Source organism: Rhincodon typus, chromosome 9 (assembly GCF_021869965.1).
Source record: "Rhincodon typus isolate 14 chromosome 9, sRhiTyp1.1, whole genome shotgun sequence".
Lineage (NCBI taxonomy): Eukaryota > Metazoa > Chordata > Chondrichthyes > Orectolobiformes > Rhincodontidae > Rhincodon > Rhincodon typus.
Window position 1 is genome coordinate 51,448,008 of NC_063340.1, and position 16,746 is coordinate 51,464,753.

A 16,746-nucleotide genomic window follows, 5' to 3' on the forward strand; every position below is an offset into this window, starting at 1 on the left:
CTATTAACATGTTTAAAAATTTGTTCTTTTCCACTTCAGAATTTAAATACAAGTTATCGTTGCAGACATAGTAGTGTTTTTGCTAGTCTGTGTTCACTTATGAAATGAATGAGATGCTCACTTAATTATCTCTATTCCCTCTACTGTGGCTTGCCATGATTATTTTGTTTATCGCTTTTGATCGCTAAGTCACTAAACTTACTAACGTTACTGACTATTCAGTGAAATGTAGATTGAATAGATTTGTTTTGCACTCACTTTAGTGTAATCTATATTTAATATGACATGTCTAAAATACCATATGATGTACAATTAGTTAATTGCACTGTTGAATTATGAACTGACTATCAGTTTTCCAACCTTTTCCTTCATGTGGTGCCCAATTTTTAGTGGTGAACAACAGCTGAATAAGCACACAGTTTGGTCGTCTCGATGACTATAAACCCGCAAGTGAAAAAGATGATTCACTGGAAGCTGTCACTTCAGTACGTGCCCAAAAAGCGAAGGGGGTCAGAGATCACTTCTTTTTTTTTTAAAGCCAGTTTGTTTATTAGTTCAACTGTCCTGAGCCATTTTGTGACCCCTGTGTTACAGTTCTGACAGAATCTGTAGTGCATAGCATGATTCATGTGTGCAATAACTAGCACATATGCAGTTTATTAAAATAATCACTACTTTTTCTAGTAGAACTTGGGGGACTCTTGTAGAGTACGCCAGTAAAAGTCTTGACATTGAGAACTTCACATTTGTGCTTAATATACCATTGTACCCACAAAAAGTTGGAGTTGTATATGCATGAATTTAGTAGTATCAACAACATAATACATAATATAGATTTTAGTATTTAAAAGTTTTATTTTATCAGAGTCAAATCCATTACCTTTGCTGTAATTTAGCATGCCCCTTCCCAAGCAACTAAATTTTCTTTGTAGCAATGCATTGCTACAAATGTTATGTACTTTTTTTTTTACACTCTGCAGAGCAGTATTGATGTTTCTGTTGGTTGTAGTAATTTTAAGAGTTGTACACTTGTGTAGCTGACTTATGTTGCACCTTTATTCATCCAAATATTAATCCTAATGGCATTAATGCTTGAAACCGGTGTAGGATAGCCAGGGTAAATTGATCTGACCCAAACTTCAGTTTCAAACATGAGAAAATAACTCCTCAACTGATGCCATTAACTAGGGATGCAACCCAGGAAATGTTGATGGTACAGTTGATACATTAATAGGGTTGAAATGCAATTCCCCCAGCCCAACACCCTCACCCCCCCATCAAGCTCCAGTGCCGATCTTCAGTCCTCATCCTTATCTAGCTAGGTTTGTGATTAAATCCAAGCTAAGCTCCTTTGTTTATAGCTTTGCCCTAAATAAAAAGGCATTTTGACTGTACCATTTCAGTTTTGCCTGCTTATCATTGACTTAATTTGAGAACTATTTTAGAAACTCTGGAAGCATTTGGTGATGAGGGGAGGAATGATTCGTGGGTATCTGTTTATTTAATGAGTTTTTCCTCATTAACTACCAGTTAAATTTGGCTGCCTGTTGTACTGCAGATGTGAAGTGCAGTGTTGGAAGATAAATTTTTACCTTTTCCTTGAGTAAGATTTGAAAATTATGATTTCATGTCATTTGATAGTGCAGGATTTGAGAAAATGCACATAGGTAGAAGTGTTTCATCTAGTACTTAGTTGAGTTGTGTGATGAAAATCTTCGACCATATTTTTCAACAATACCCAAAATTACCTTTTATATTTATTAGATAATGCGTGGAAGAAGTTTAGTACAAACAATCCAGAGGAATGCTAACAATTTAATGCAAACAACTAAAGTTTAACTATAGTAAATATTTGCCACATAAACAGGAGGAAAGGCATGTAGTTTGAATGTGTAGTAAAAATTGTTTGTTGTTTCTAGTTTGAAGCAAAATCTAAGATAAGTACATTATGCTTCCATTTTAAAGAATGGTTTCCAAATGTTTGTATTAAGATCTTTAGTCCACAAGTTATTGTGGGCTCGAGTTTCTAGATGAACATGGATAACGTATACTTGTAGTTCTAACAGCTAAAGTGATCTGGCAATCTATATATAGTACAGATGCAACACTTGGGGGTTAATTTGAATAACCTGGGAAAGTAACTTAGTATTTCAATGCCAGATCTAGCTTTTTAATTCTTAAAATTTCTTTCAATGAAAGAACTTGCATTTGCTAAGTATTGAAGTCAAAATAAATATTTTCATTACCATTAGATTATTGTAAGTATCTGAATCTTTTTAAAGTGTTTGGAAGTATTTATGTATATGAATAAAATGATTTGTATTTACTCAATGTTTCACAGCTGAAATTAGAACTGGACTGTTTGAAAGTTCAGTCACCAAAGGATTCAAAAATGCTTTTTACAGTTGGTTATTTGCTGTGTTTTTTATGCAAAGTGACTAAATACGTTTTTATATTTTCAGTTTTTTCATGACTGGTTATCTTCCATTGGGATTTGAGTTTGGTGTAGAAATAACTTACCCAGAACCAGAGGGGACATCATCTGGACTTCTCAATGCATCTGCACAGGTAAGAGATTGGATGGTAGGTTATGATTTGGAGGAGGAGAGATCGATAATATCAATATTTCTCAAGTTAGATAGGAACATTGTCATTTGGTAAAGAAGATGATGAATGTGTAATCATCTATGCTTTCTAGTCATTTGTTTATTTAAATACTGAATGTTGTGATCTGACACTAACACTTAAAATAAGTTTCTTTCATCAAGTAAAAGTATACTAGACCTAAATTTTAAGTATGCAAATTTAAGCATATTTTGCTCTGTCTTGATCATAAAACCTTAAGATATAAGAGCAGAATTAGGCAATTCGGCTCATTGAGTTTGCTTCATAATTCGATTATGACTGATCTATTTCTCAACCTCATTCTCCTGCCTTCTCCCATAACTCTTGATCCTTTATTAATCAAGAGCCTTATCTATCTCTGTCTTAAATACACTCAACGACTTAATCTCTGCTACCACAATGAGTTCCACAGATTAACCAGCCTCAGGCTGCAAAAAACCTCATCTCTGTTCTAAAGGGTAGTCTCTCTGAGGCTGTACCCTTGGGTCCTAGTCTCTCCTGCATCTTCCCGTGTTTATTCTATTCAGGCCTCTGGATCCCCTTTAGTGCCAGCACATCCTTCCTTAAATATGGGACCCAAAGCTGCATATGATATTCCAATTGTGGCCTGACCAGAGCCGTCTACAGTTTCAGCAGTACACTTCTGTTCATGAAGTTAAGCCCTCTTGAATAGAATGCTAACATTACATTCGCATTCCTAACTGCCGACCGAACCGGCATGTCAACCTTAAGAGAATCTTGAACTAGTACTCCCAAGCCCCTTTTTATTTCAGATTTCCGAAGCCTTTCCCCATTTAGAAAACACTTTATACCTATTCTTCCTACCAAAGTGCATAACTTCACACTTTCCCAGATTATATTCCCATCTGCAATTTCTTTACCCACTTTTCTAGTCTGTCCAAGTCCTTCTGCAGCCTCCCTGCTACCTCAGTGCTACCTGTCCTTCCATCTTTGTGTGTCATGTGCAGACTTAGCAACAGCACCCTCAGTTCCTTCATACAGATGCCAACCCTAACTCCTGTGGACCTTCACTGGTCACCGGCTGCCGTCCTGTAAAACATCCTTTTATCCCTGCTGTCTGCCTTTTGTCAATCAGCCAATCCTCTATCCATGCCAGTACCTTGTCCCTAGTACGAAGGGCTCTTATCGTGTTGAGCTGTCTCTTGTGTGGCACCTTGACAAAAACCTTTGGGAAATCCAGATAGATCATGTCCATTCACTCACCTTTGTCTAACTTGCTCGTTAACACCTCAACGAATTATAATAGATTTGTCAGGCATGACTTCCCCTCGACCAAAGCTGTATTTACTCAGCCTGATTTTTACCAGGCACTTGCAATACTCCGCAATCTCATCCTTAATAATGAACTGTCAAATCTTACAAATGAGCAAGGTCAGCCTAACCAGCCTATAATTTCTATATTCTTCCTGCTGCACTTCTTATACAATGGTGTTTCATTAGTCATTTTTCAGTCCTGTGGGACGCTCTCTGACTCCATTGATTTCTGAAAGATCACTGCCAATGCTTGCACAGTCTCCTCAGCTAACTCCTTCAGAACTCTGGTGTGTAGTCCATCTAGTCTAGCATTTGTCCACCTGTCAGACCTTTCAGCTTCCCCTTCTCCTTAGCAATGGTCACTGCACTCACCTCTGCTCCCTGACTCCCTTTAAATTCTGGTATGCCACTGGTGTATTCCCCCTTACTACTTCTCCAGCCTCATATTTTCTAGTGGCCCAATGTTCACTCTTGCCTCTCTCTTACCTTTTTATATGTCTGAAAATGTCTTGCAATCTTCTTTTATGTTACTAACTATCTTGCACTCCTGTTTCTATCTCCTCCCCGCTTTATTGCGTTTTTAGTTGTCCTCTGGTTTTTAAAGGCTTTCAAGTCCTCTGGCTCCTGACTAATCTCCACTGATTATGTGCCTTTTCTTTTGCTTTGATACTGTCCACAACTTCCCTTGTCAGCCATGGTTACCTCGTCCTCCTCTTATTGTGTTGTTTTGTCTTAGGATGAATTTCTACTGTGGCTCCCGAATCACCCTCAAACTTATGCCATTGCTGCTCCACTGTCCAGTCAACTCTGACCTCATGTCTTTGTAGCTACCGTTATTGAATTGTAATAACGTTACAACTGATTCCAGTTTCTCCCCCTCAAGCTGTATGGACTAATGTTTAATGCTAAATGGCATAGATCCATAATTTGCAATGGCTGCCATTAGCTAGATTTACCAATGCCAGGTCAACAGCATCGATCTTTCACACTGCAAGTTGTTGAAAGTGTTGAGATGACAATGTCATGGCAAGATAAAACCAGAGTTCTGGGATCTGAGTGATGTAATCAACTGTGCCCTTAACCAGTCAGACTGAAGGATTGTGAAATTAGCAGCGCAGGGACTTAGAAGGATGTATACAATGTATACAGTAGAATGGGTGATTTTAAATGGTTAATCCAATATAAAGGAAAATGGGATTAAACGGGGGGATAAAAATGAGCTTTATGTTAGATTTTGATTTTTTTTGTATCAAACTATTTAAAATCTTATTAAGCTCCACACTTGTAACAGATCATTTTCAGTGCCCAGCATTTGACCATGATAATTAATTAAAAATGATGACCCAAAACAATGGCCAGCATGCTGCTGGTCCGAAGAGAATTGACATGGGTTTAGTAGGAAGCTATTTAATCTAGATGAATTCTTTCCCATTGTTTAAATATTTGTGTAGTTTCTGATAGAAATTTTTGGTATGACTATTTATTAAGTTGAATTATGGATTACTGAGGGCACCACATTTTGGTGTTTGAGTTCCTGGCTGCTGTATGGCAGTATTGGCTGATACTCCACATGGGCTGATTTCCCGAGGAGAGAATTGTTTCCGGGCTTTCAAGTGTCTTGCCAGCATTTAGCGCACTCATAATGATCACTTGGTGAAGTATTGTTGAGTAATTGTAGAGCTCTATGCAAACTTGTTCATTCCTTCAAGAGGAATCTTGGACCGTTACTTCATTAGAGTTTTGTTTTAATTTAATTGCAGCTATTTGGAATTGTGTTCACACTGGCCCAAGGAAAGTTGAAAGCTGATTACGGCACATTAGCTGGAAATCTTTTTCTTTGTTCTTGGATCTTTGTGGGAATCCTTCTTACAGGTAATTAACTGCTTTTACTATTTGACAATTGTTGTGTAATAAATTTCTGTCTGAGGGAAGCAGCACTTTAATCTGCTATATACATAAAATGCAATGTGGAACAAGAAAAAGGCTATTCAGACCATCAAGGCCATTCCCTCCACAGATCTTGTACGTTCTTTCCTATTCAGGACTACACTCAGCCCTATCAATCTTAAGAAGGAGGCAGCCAACGACTGATAAAATCCAAGATGATAAAGCTCTGAAATTTTACCCAAACCCACTTCTATTCTTCCTTTATTTTTTCTCTTTCCATCGCTTCCAGCCCCCCCCACCTGACGGGTAATGAAGTAAAACCTCTGGATTAATCCAACCATGTAATATGCACCTCTCAATGCTGACTGTTCCACTTGTGTCTTTGTTGCACTTGGAACCTTCACATTGGTTCTTTAAATATTTGTCCAGCTTTTTCAAGATTTAATTGCCATTGCATTGACTGCTTTTAAATATGGAGAAGAGAGAGAAAGATACTTTCTTTCAATCTTTTACTCAGCTTTCAGCATTACTAAGTTTTCCCTTACTATTTGTGATCAGTCGATCTTCAGAAATATTTGCGGTTCTCTTTGCAACTTAGGGCCCCAAGTCTCCACGTTATCTTGCTCTGCGAACATTCTACAATGCATTGATATCCTTTATGTTTAAAATCATGTACAGTGTTCCCAGTGAGATCAAATCGTAAGTTACACTGGGCTCCGATAACCTATTTCAATTTTGTTATTTGAGCTACTTTCCAGAAGTTTGATGTAGTAGCAGCTTTGCATTAACTGAATCCTTTTAGTGAAAAGTTGTTCTTCACCTAAATTGCTTTCCGTCACTCAATGCATATTCCTTTTGTATGCAAGCATGTGTTTCCTATTCTAATTTTCCATCTGGTTTTTCTTCCACAATCACTTTGAACTCACTTAGATTTTTGGAATGCTTTCCATTTCCTTTACACTACTGATCTGCCTATTCCCTGGCATTATCAACAAAATTTTAAATCATTTGCAATATCCTGCATTCAGATCATTTTTAAATAACAGGGAAGTCAAAGCAGCTGGCTCAATATCTCTGTTGATGCCTCTCAGATCATCATCACCGACTCCTGTTCTTAGCCAATTTATGTTCATTTAGTGCAGTCAGACTCCTCTCCTGTTTAACTTTATAAGATGGCATTTGAAGATCCAAATAAGCTTGACTGGACATTACTTCTGTTAATGTTAATTGCAGCTCCACCTAATTCAATTCTTATGGGACATAACCTATTGCTTTTAAAAAAAATACAATTACAGCTTAATATCTCATTAAAATATTCATGGAGCTGTTGGACAACTAGATACATCAGTTAGCATCTTGTGGCTTGCTTTTTGGTCATTCTAGTGTGCATAGTTTAATACCTTCAGTCGGTTAATTACACCACTTTTATTCCAATTTTTTTAATCAATTTGATTGTACTTAGAATCTGTCCAGTACTTCCTTAAATGAAGACTGATATGAAATATTAATATTGACATCACTTCTTAACCTGTCTGCTAAACTTTTTCATTTAAAAAACCTAACTGATTTCTTAACAATTGGGAGAGAACTTCTGAATTTTCTTTGCGCCTGTCTCCAGTCGTCTTTTTCGTTCTTGTGGAAGTATAGTTTTGATTCCATTTGTTTCTCCTTTCTCTTAAAAAATATTATCATCTTTAGCGCTCCCTGTTTACAGCAGGGGTTCCAGTATGTTTCATAGGAATAAACTTAGTGCAAAGTTTCATTTTTAACTTGCCCTCCTTACTCCATTTTGGAAATGTTTTAATCTAACTTCGAATCTATACAGTTGTTCTTGGCAAAAGCTTAATTTGCGTATCAAATCTACCTATTCAGTGGCCACCGTAAAACCAGTCTTTAATTGCTTTGTAGGTAATTAGGCATTTCTGATGGATTTCTGAATGCTACACATTTTATAGACCAGCTGTAGTGCTTCTATTGTATTAAATAATAACTTTCTGCCCTCATTAAACTGTTCACTCCTTCCTTTTTAATTTTTCCTGGTTTGTCCACGTTGCTTCAAGGTGCCCAACTTTCTTATGTTGAATCTTTTATTTACCTAAGCATTTAAACATCCTTGACTACTTTCTACTGATAAGTGTTTTCCCCAATTATTCTGCTCCTGTTAATTTCGACCTCATTGGTTTTATCTATCAATTGTTACATTCATTCTTAGCTGTTTTATCATTAAGCAGAAGCAATTGTTTCCTGCCTAACTGCCATTTGGAAATCTTCCATTAGAGTAGCTTTATCTCTTGCTAATTCTGTTTAGATTGTGATTTCATATATTGCATTTATATTAGCTGCATTTCTAACCTCCTACTTTGATTTTGGTTTGCTAATGCACATTTGTTTTCCCTATCTGATTTGTGGTTATCAGTTTTTTTTCTCTCAAAAGTCAGTTCCATTCAATGCATAATTCAGTGATTTATTTGTTATATGGTATCCTGCTTGTTTATACCCTGGATATAGACACAATACAATTTGTACCTCCTCGCTTTTCTAATATTTCTAACTATTTATTTGCCCTGGACTTTCAAGAGACATTTGGGTCACCCACATTGCCTTTATTGGAACATCAGCTTGTCTTCCTGTGTCCTATACCATTGCTCCTGGAAAATGAGGTGCTGCACTTTATAATCTCTCTCAATTCACTTTTATGCTTACCTCCATACTGGGTTCCTGATGAGAATGGCAATAATCACCAGTGCCATTATATCGTCTGCACCATTTTGTTTAGAAATGCTGCTATTGATTTCATAATGAGGATACATGCACTGTCTTTTGGCACATTCACCTGAGGAATTCGGTAGTTTCTACCTGCTGGATAACTGCAGAAAATTCTTTGAGGCTGTAATTATGTGGCCTTGAGTAACTTGCAGTTCTTTCATCATTTTACTTGTAGATTTCATTCAAGTATGTAATTTTTTTTAAAATGTCTTTTTTCATAACACAATCTTATACCTAGTATGCTTCTTGCTTTTATTTACTTTTTGTCACCTTTTTGAGCAATAGGTACTCCTTAAGAATAGTGTATTTCATCCACTTTTGATTCTCTGGTATCCCCGGGGGTTCTATATTCAGCTGCATTTTATTTTTGGATTTCTTAAGTTCCAGTGTTGTCTGTCAGCAGCTTCATTTTGAGAATCCTTGCTGCTCTCATTAGGCTTTTACTCGCACTGGAGAAAAGGCTGCAGCAAATCTTGAACTTTTACAAACTCAAATCTTGTATACCTTCAAAGTTTGTTGATTTAAAAAAAAATTCAACTGACTGTAACTGTAAACATTGTGCACACTCTCCACCCAAAGTATTGTATATTCTTAACCAATTTACCCAGTTTTTTTCCTAATAAATCGCAGAGCTCCTTTTACCAGCTGCTCCTCTCTCCAGCACAGGAAGTATATAGCCAGTTCAACAAACTACAGGTACTAAGTTTTGATTGTATGTTGAGTACTGTAAATACATATAGTAAATTACAGTAGGATTTCACAGCATTTATGCAAAGAAAATCAGCTAGGTAAATCAGTTAATTAGAAAGTTGTATGCAAGTTATTGGCAGTGCATAATTAGAGAATTTTGAGACGTGAGTTTTAGCTTTTGTTAGATTTCCAAGATAGTGAAAGGGTAGTTTTATTTTTGAGGAATAATGTTAGATCCTTCTCTTGAAGTACATAGCTGAAGAATGAAATCCAGAAAACATGTTTAGAAAACTTCACTCCATTATTCCTTTAAATCCTGGTGGAATAAATCACTGAAGAATTTTTGACAAAATTGGAAAGAGACCAACTTCCTTGTTGTGGTACGAATGACTTTCAACCCAACATGCTCTTCTGGTCATCCAGATGCAGCTCTGGGTGGTTAAAACTACATCTCCTCATTCTTGAGATTTAGACAAGATATGGAAGCAAGGGGGCCCCGTGCGATTGGTTGAGGTTCCATAATGATAAATTGCTCTCCTATGGGAGGCTGCTACTAATAGTCTCAAGACCTGAAGTTGTGCACAAATTCTCACCTAAGTACAGTGACTCCATCAGAGCTCCTTGAATGTGTTGCAGCTTTCTAACAGATTTCCAGTATCTCTTCTCTATACAGTGCGTGAATATTAAAATGCTGATCACTTCTGTCACTTGAAATAAAGGCATATGGCAAAACATGGTGGCTATGCAAGTGGCGGTAAGGAAAAAAAAAAAGCAGTGGTAAGGGCAGACGTTCACTTGATGAATAAATGTGAATGGAAAGCTCAATGAAAGGGAGATAAAATAATGTAAATTATAAAGACAGATGGAGCACTTTTCAAAAACATAACACCTTTTCAGAGTCATTGTGATGCTCATGAACTATTAAGCCTTCATTCTTCAAGTTTGACATCCTGTGAACTCTTGTGTGTTCTGCAACATTGTGGGCACACCCCGCTCTTGTTTGGTTTACTGACATGTTTGTATTAACAAGTCAATTGTGAAGCTAGTCTGTTTAGGTTTTAGGAAAGAAATATAACCAGTCTTCATGAACGAACCAAGATTGTGACTGTCCGTGGAAAATCGTGTAAGGGTAAGGCGGCGTTATGCTGCTGCTGCTAGTAACAGAAACCATCGTGTAACCAGAAACAATTCTGATGGGGATTTGATGGTGCTGTGGATTGGAACACTGTCCTCTCCTGGGACATGTGTTGAAATAAAGCTGAATGTATGGAAGGAAAACCTCCTTTTAATTTGTTTAAAAAGACTTGACATGAATTGAGTCCAATAATCTCAAAATCTTTTCTTTAATTCACTTAGTTCCAACACACAGGGCTTCCTGTATGTTTGACACCAGGTGGCAATCTGTTTCTTGAAGCTATGAAAATAGCTGATGAGGAAATATCACACTGGTGTTCTGAGGTTGCAGTTAAGATACTTTGTTGGGGCAGTTTAAAGGGAGTTTTACTCTGCATCTGACCATTACCTGACCATGTCAGGAGTACTTGATGCTGGCTGGGGCTGTCAAAAATAAGTTTCTAACTCTTAAGCACAAATAAACCCTGATCAACTGACCTGCTATAACCACTATTCTGTACACGTCAAGATAGTGTCAGTTTATTTTTTGTTTCTCCAGCAGAAGGTTCATACTCTAGTCTGTCCACCATCTGATGTGGAAAAGTGACAATTTTTTTCCTCCAGCCACTAGACATGGTATGCAACTGTTGTTGTTACAGGTAATGAATCTGTGTAGGGGTATGACTTAATAGTGAAATGTCTTTTTATTAAATCCTTTTCATGTTAAATATGCACACTCAAACCTTTTGAGTTCTTCATTGGGTGTTAAGGGCAGGTTGCATATGTTATATCTCTTATGAGATGCTTCTAACACAACTATAAAATCCAGTGGGTAACATTAACTGCATGAACCATCTTTTGATTAAACTTTAGTTTAAAGCATAAACTTGAAAAGAATGGAGCCACTGCACAACTGTCATAACCTAAATCTGCACACACTACTTATCAGGTATGCAGGTATAAAATGGTGAATTAGCTTCTGTACTTGAGCTTGGTTGTAGCTTTAATGCAACAACACTGGAGCAGAAAGAATAGCTGGGAGTGATTTGAGGCCGTAATTTGTTTTGGAACTCTGTACAAATTACAATATAAAGCTCATGGCCTTTTGAAATAATATAACAATTAGTGTTGTGAAATACACGTGACTTCTCAACCAGCACTCTGCAATGTTTTATATCTTTCATGGGCATCTGTGAACATGACTTGTGCCACATGTAACTGATGATAAATAATGCAGATTGCTGTTGAAGTAAATTTTAACAGAAACCTTACTTCTATTGCAATTGCACTAAATTGAGATACCATGTGGAGTTTCCACAGATAGTTCTCCTACCTGATGTTCTTTACAACTTTTGCTCCAAGCCCGAGACTCCAGACTGACCTGCACAATAATAACATATTTAATGTCCAAAAATGTAAGCACATATGTAAATATTTTAAATATTTGAATTATTTAAGAAGTTTATCACTTGAGGGCCTCAAGTTTGTAGAAGATAATCTCAACAATCACAAGCAATTAAAATCACACCGTGCCTCTAAAACATGTTTTTGTGGCAGTTATCAAAATTATTTTACTTTGATAAACCATCAATTCTACCTTCATGTCCTCTTTTTATATATTGCCTTGAAATCACTCCCTTCTATTGGTGACTTCTAATATATGCTGGACATTTTTATTTCTAAATTGGTTAGTGTTACTATTTTCAGCCGTTGTTCTGTCTGGAAGCTGTGTGAGGTAAGGACTCTGCAAAAATGTAACTCAATACTTTTTGTTTGTGTATGGTGCTGCTATTCGAGTAAATTAAATATTTTCATTGTCAGTGATTTTTTTTAAAAAAACGACAGGTTGACAGAAGCTGATACGTAAATTTTGTCCCTTGCTGGCTTCAATGATAAACAGACATATGTATAACATTCTCAAAGTTGTTAAAGCGAATGTAATTGATTACAATGGAATTGTCATTATTAAAAAAAATCTCTCGTTAAATAATATAAATGAGATGTGTTTAAGTAATACTTTCTAATGTTTTTATAACTAGAAATGTATTTGTAATACTTTAGTTTGAATGATGGAAACTGTATCTGAAAGCCTTCATTTTATGTTATGCATTTTTGAAAGCTTCATTTTTCATGGTTTAAAAAGATGCTGAATAAAGTTGGCTGTACAGACATTATAATTTTTTAATGGTTTAATTGGCTATGTAAGTAAACTAACCAATCTTCTTTGGAAGGTTGTTAAGTGTTCACTTTCATAGGTTCCATTGTTGATTAAATGTGTGTGCAACAGAAAATAAATAGTTTCATAATTTCTATTTTCTTTACAGTTTTCATAAAATCAGACCTAAGAAGACAACAAGCAAACGTAGCTGTAACTGCGCAGGTAAGTTGATCGTTTATCTTTTTCTGTTTGTGGAAAAGGATTCTGCAGTAATTCATTGAGACAAAGCAGGTTCAAAGGGTGCGATTCTAAGACTTCAGATTCCAGTTTCTTGACAAATATATACAGTTCTTTTAGAAGATAATAAACAGGGTGGATAAAGGGGGGCCAGAAACTATTATATATTTGGATTCTGAAAAGGCATTCGATAAGATTCCTCACAAAAGTTACTTAAGATGAGAGCCTATGGTTGCTACGTTTAAAGTTACTAGTTAAATAGGTATGAAGGTGAGTGGAATTATTTACTGCAAAGGGTGTTGAGGCTGGGTCATTAAGTGTATTCAAGGCTGAGATGGACAGATTTTTAATCATTCAGTAATCGAGGGTTTTTTGGGGAAAAGTGGGAATATAGAGTTGAGGACCATCAAATGAGCTCATTGAATGGCTGAGTGGACATAATAGGCCCGATGGCCTTCCTCTACTCTATTGCCTTATTGCAGCAAGGTTTGCTCAATGTTGAAGGAAAGATTGAGCTCTGATTCTTGGCCCAGAAGCTGAATGTGATAGACTTCAGGATTCGTATAAAATTCACATCAAAATTTGGTTTTCTCATCGAAGACATCACACACCAATGTAAACTTCAAAACTGACCCTTTAGTTGTCTGCTGAAACTCTAACTGAGTTTACTGCATAGTTGACACTGCTGTCGACAGGTGTCTTTATCTCACAACTTAAATAATTCAAGAGTCATTGTGTAATCTCCTCATGCGATAGTGAATCTTATGTACTGGACTTGTCATACGTGACTCCATTCTTCCAAACCAGTTGCCTTTGTCAGTTTGCTTCCAATGGGCTTGTCTGTTTTCCAGTCAGGAAACTAGACTTTAGTAGTGATATTACAAAACCCTCAAAATCGTTGTAAAGTAGTTGTTCCTATTCCAAAAAACATGATCAGTTGCAGATTGTTTTCCATTGCCAAATCTCTCTTTCTTTACCTAACATACAGCTGTTGAAATTTGGACATGTTTTGAGTAAATTTCCATGTTGCGCAGCATCTGGACATGGAAATCTATTGCCACTTCTTTAGTGCTATTAAGTCAAAATGTGGAATTCACTCCCTAACAGTACTGTATTTACACTGCATGAATTGCAGTGGTTCAAGAAAGCGGCTTAACACTAGCGTTTTCAAGTGTGGTTAGGGATGAGTTTAAATGCTGACCTTAAGAGTAATGCTTACATTACATAATTTTTTTTTTGAAAGTACCGTTGCTCTTTGTGGTTGAGACAGATAGGTTAAGGTGCCTGTTGATGCCACCATTGTCCTGTAAGACATTGAGTTGGAGGCACCATGAGAATTACAGTAGAACACTGGACAAACTGTCTTATTTTACAGCAAACAAAATCCAAGCTACAGTAAGTAGAAGTTAAGGCCTAACCTATACCAATATCTCGCGATTCAATATAGGTAGTTTTATCCAGAAAAATGCAGTGATTGGGGCATTATTATATACATAGGATCCATCTTGATCATATACTGCAGCGATTTGATGGGGAATGAACTAGTCAGCCCTCATTCTGGGCAAGTCTGTGTGCAGCCAGAACAAGATGGTGATCATCTATGCAGCTTGTTGACCAGGAATGAAAAACATTTACAAACATTTAAATGTTATTAGAATAATTAATTGAAATGTTACAGCCTAGTTACAAAAGTACTTGCAAGGGCAGTATCTAGAAAAGAAAGTACTAAACCAGATTTATAACGACTCTTTTTAGTGGTGACTGTACACTAGTTATATTTATATATTTTTCTCTCTCTCCAGCTTGCTGCTCGTGATTCACTAGAAAAAGTTTCCACATCGCAAAATGAACTCCGTGCACCAGCAGAAACCGCAATCTAATTAAAATGGGAGAATAGATAGCAGTGGTACAACGCACAACTAGTACATAGCACTGAAAAAATATGAACAGCTGCTAAGGGTGCAATGGTTAGAAAACTGTGATAATTTATTAACGGTGACCAATATTTATTAGAAGTTCTTGATAATTGACTCATTTTAACAGGTTTCAAGAGCATTACATTGTTGTATCCCAGTAGCCTGAGTACTTTTACAAAACAACATGGAATGATCAAATTTCCATCTTTTAAAGTAAAAATGCATAAAGCCTGCTAATTTTGAACACTTTCATTCTTAGTCTTCTGTCTGTCACTCATAATGTTTTCAATAATTTTCCAGATGTAAGCACACTGAATTTATTCTAGCGAAAATTTCCTTTTTTAAAAAAAGTGGTAATTTTTGTTATGGCTCTTGGAAATGTTGGATGAGTATCGAGAACTGGTCAGTGTTCTGTAAAGTGAAGGAGCAGTGAGTCCTTCAAAAACTAAACTTTCTAGCCTCCTTAACATTCTAAGAGACATTTTAATTTTTTTAAGTTAAATTGTGTGTAAGTAGCTCTTGCACAGTTTGTAACATCTGTAAAAGCAATTTGAGTGGAAATGCACTTGATTCTTGTTAAATAGTCAAAACTGTAATGTGCTTAGCAGGTAGCTTGCACAGATTTGATAGGTTTTTTATATATATCTGCAGAGAGTTACAATTTTTTTGATCTGTAATGAAATGCTACAGATGTCTATGTATGTAAAGATGTTAGTGGGCAGAAAATATTCACATAACATAATTTGCACTTAAACCTGTTTAATTCACAGGAATGAATAAGTAGGTTTAAGATTCACAAATTATATTCTCTTGAACTTCATGTGAAGCTAGAGAGTGATAATTGTATAGTTGTCCAGTGCAGTTTATGTACTGTAAACCCCCAGTGGGTGGTGGGGAACAAATATCTGTTCATCAAAATAGATGTGCCTTTAATATTGATAACGAGAAGATGCAACAGATTTCAATTATGTAGACATATTGAATTCTAAGAACTTATGGTCCAAATGATCAAACTCATGCAAGATCATTAGTTCCTAGAAGCTGAATGGTACTGTATATATATTGACAGTGTAGAACCAAAGCTGTTTTTTTTTCTTTTCCTTGCATCAATGCTAACTTAGCAATTCTGCATTTTCATTCATTTGCAAAGACTTCCAGTTCGTTCATTAGTTACCAGGTGACGTTGTCAATTTATAAATCAGTCACTGTGGAAGTGCATATTGCTGTAGTTATTTTGGTTCAAGTTTCACATATCTGTATATAATTGTATCATTTTCTTCCAAGTGATTTTAATACACAATGAAATTTTTATTTTGTATACAATGATTTGTTGTGGTTTTTTTTCCAACCCCTCTTTCCCCAGATAGCTTGGCTGATATCAGGAATTGATTGCGTAGAGAATTATGTCTATAGCTCACCATTCTGCAGTTCAGTTTATGATTGCACTTGTGTGTGCTAAAGCGTTTGTTTCCTGGGAGCAGGTTGGTTGGGTGGGATCCTACACTTCTTAAAAAAATGTTTTTTATGTTAGTGGCATTGCAATGAAAAATGACCTGTATGTTGGATTACTGTAGTTTGACCCAACTATTTTAGAAGGTTAGTATTTTGTAGTTGTTTTATACTAATGTCTCCTAAATTCCTATCTTTAGGGGAGAAAATGTCATCTAGGTTGAAATTGCAATCAAAAAGAAAAGCAATTGATAAAATGCATTTTAACACCATTTTTGTTCATACAACTGGTAGCTATGAGTTCTTTTTAAATATGAGTTCTGTAATCTCGCAAGCAGGAGCTATTCTGGTATATGTCCTTTCACCTCTGGTATCTGGCTTCCAGTTTTCCCCAAACTAAAGGAGTGGAAGTCTCATGAATGGCAGTTTGAAGGATCCCAAATTAAATAAAGTAGTGGTTTATTCTAGGGTTTAGGTCAGGCCATCAAAGCCAAATTACTAGTATAAATTGGAAATCTGGTTGGACATTGTAGAAAATGGAACAGAGAGTCTAAAGGATGTCCTTATGTGATAGAATTAAGGTGAATCTGAGAGCTGTATTCTGACTTTTTCAAACCTGATCCTGAAGTA

At 36.2% G+C, this 16,746-nt stretch overlaps 1 protein-coding gene across 9 annotated transcripts in view; it reads left to right on the plus strand.

Annotated features, from left to right (window-relative positions):
* flvcr1 (FLVCR heme transporter 1) overlaps positions 1-15,985 on the plus strand; it is a 35,701-nt gene extending 19,716 nt beyond the window's left edge. Inside the window, exons 7-12 of one of the 9 annotated variants that reach the window (XR_007262839.1) lie at positions 2,463-2,568; positions 5,661-5,772; positions 6,386-9,249; positions 10,919-11,305; positions 12,681-12,736; positions 14,554-14,627. Coding sequence is in view for 3 of the 9 variants with exons in the window: in XM_020511994.2 (XP_020367583.1) it covers positions 2,463-2,568; positions 5,661-5,772; positions 12,681-12,736; positions 14,554-14,631 (352 nt within the window). In the remaining 6 variants the exon portion in view is untranslated. Of the gene's footprint in view, positions 1-2,462; positions 2,569-5,660; positions 5,773-6,385; positions 9,250-10,918; positions 12,737-14,553 lie in introns of those variants that run through there. The other 8 variants (XR_007262840.1, XR_007262841.1, XR_007262843.1 and 5 more) reach the window with 8 other exon arrangements.
* Positions 15,986-16,746: the final 761 nt, after the last annotated feature.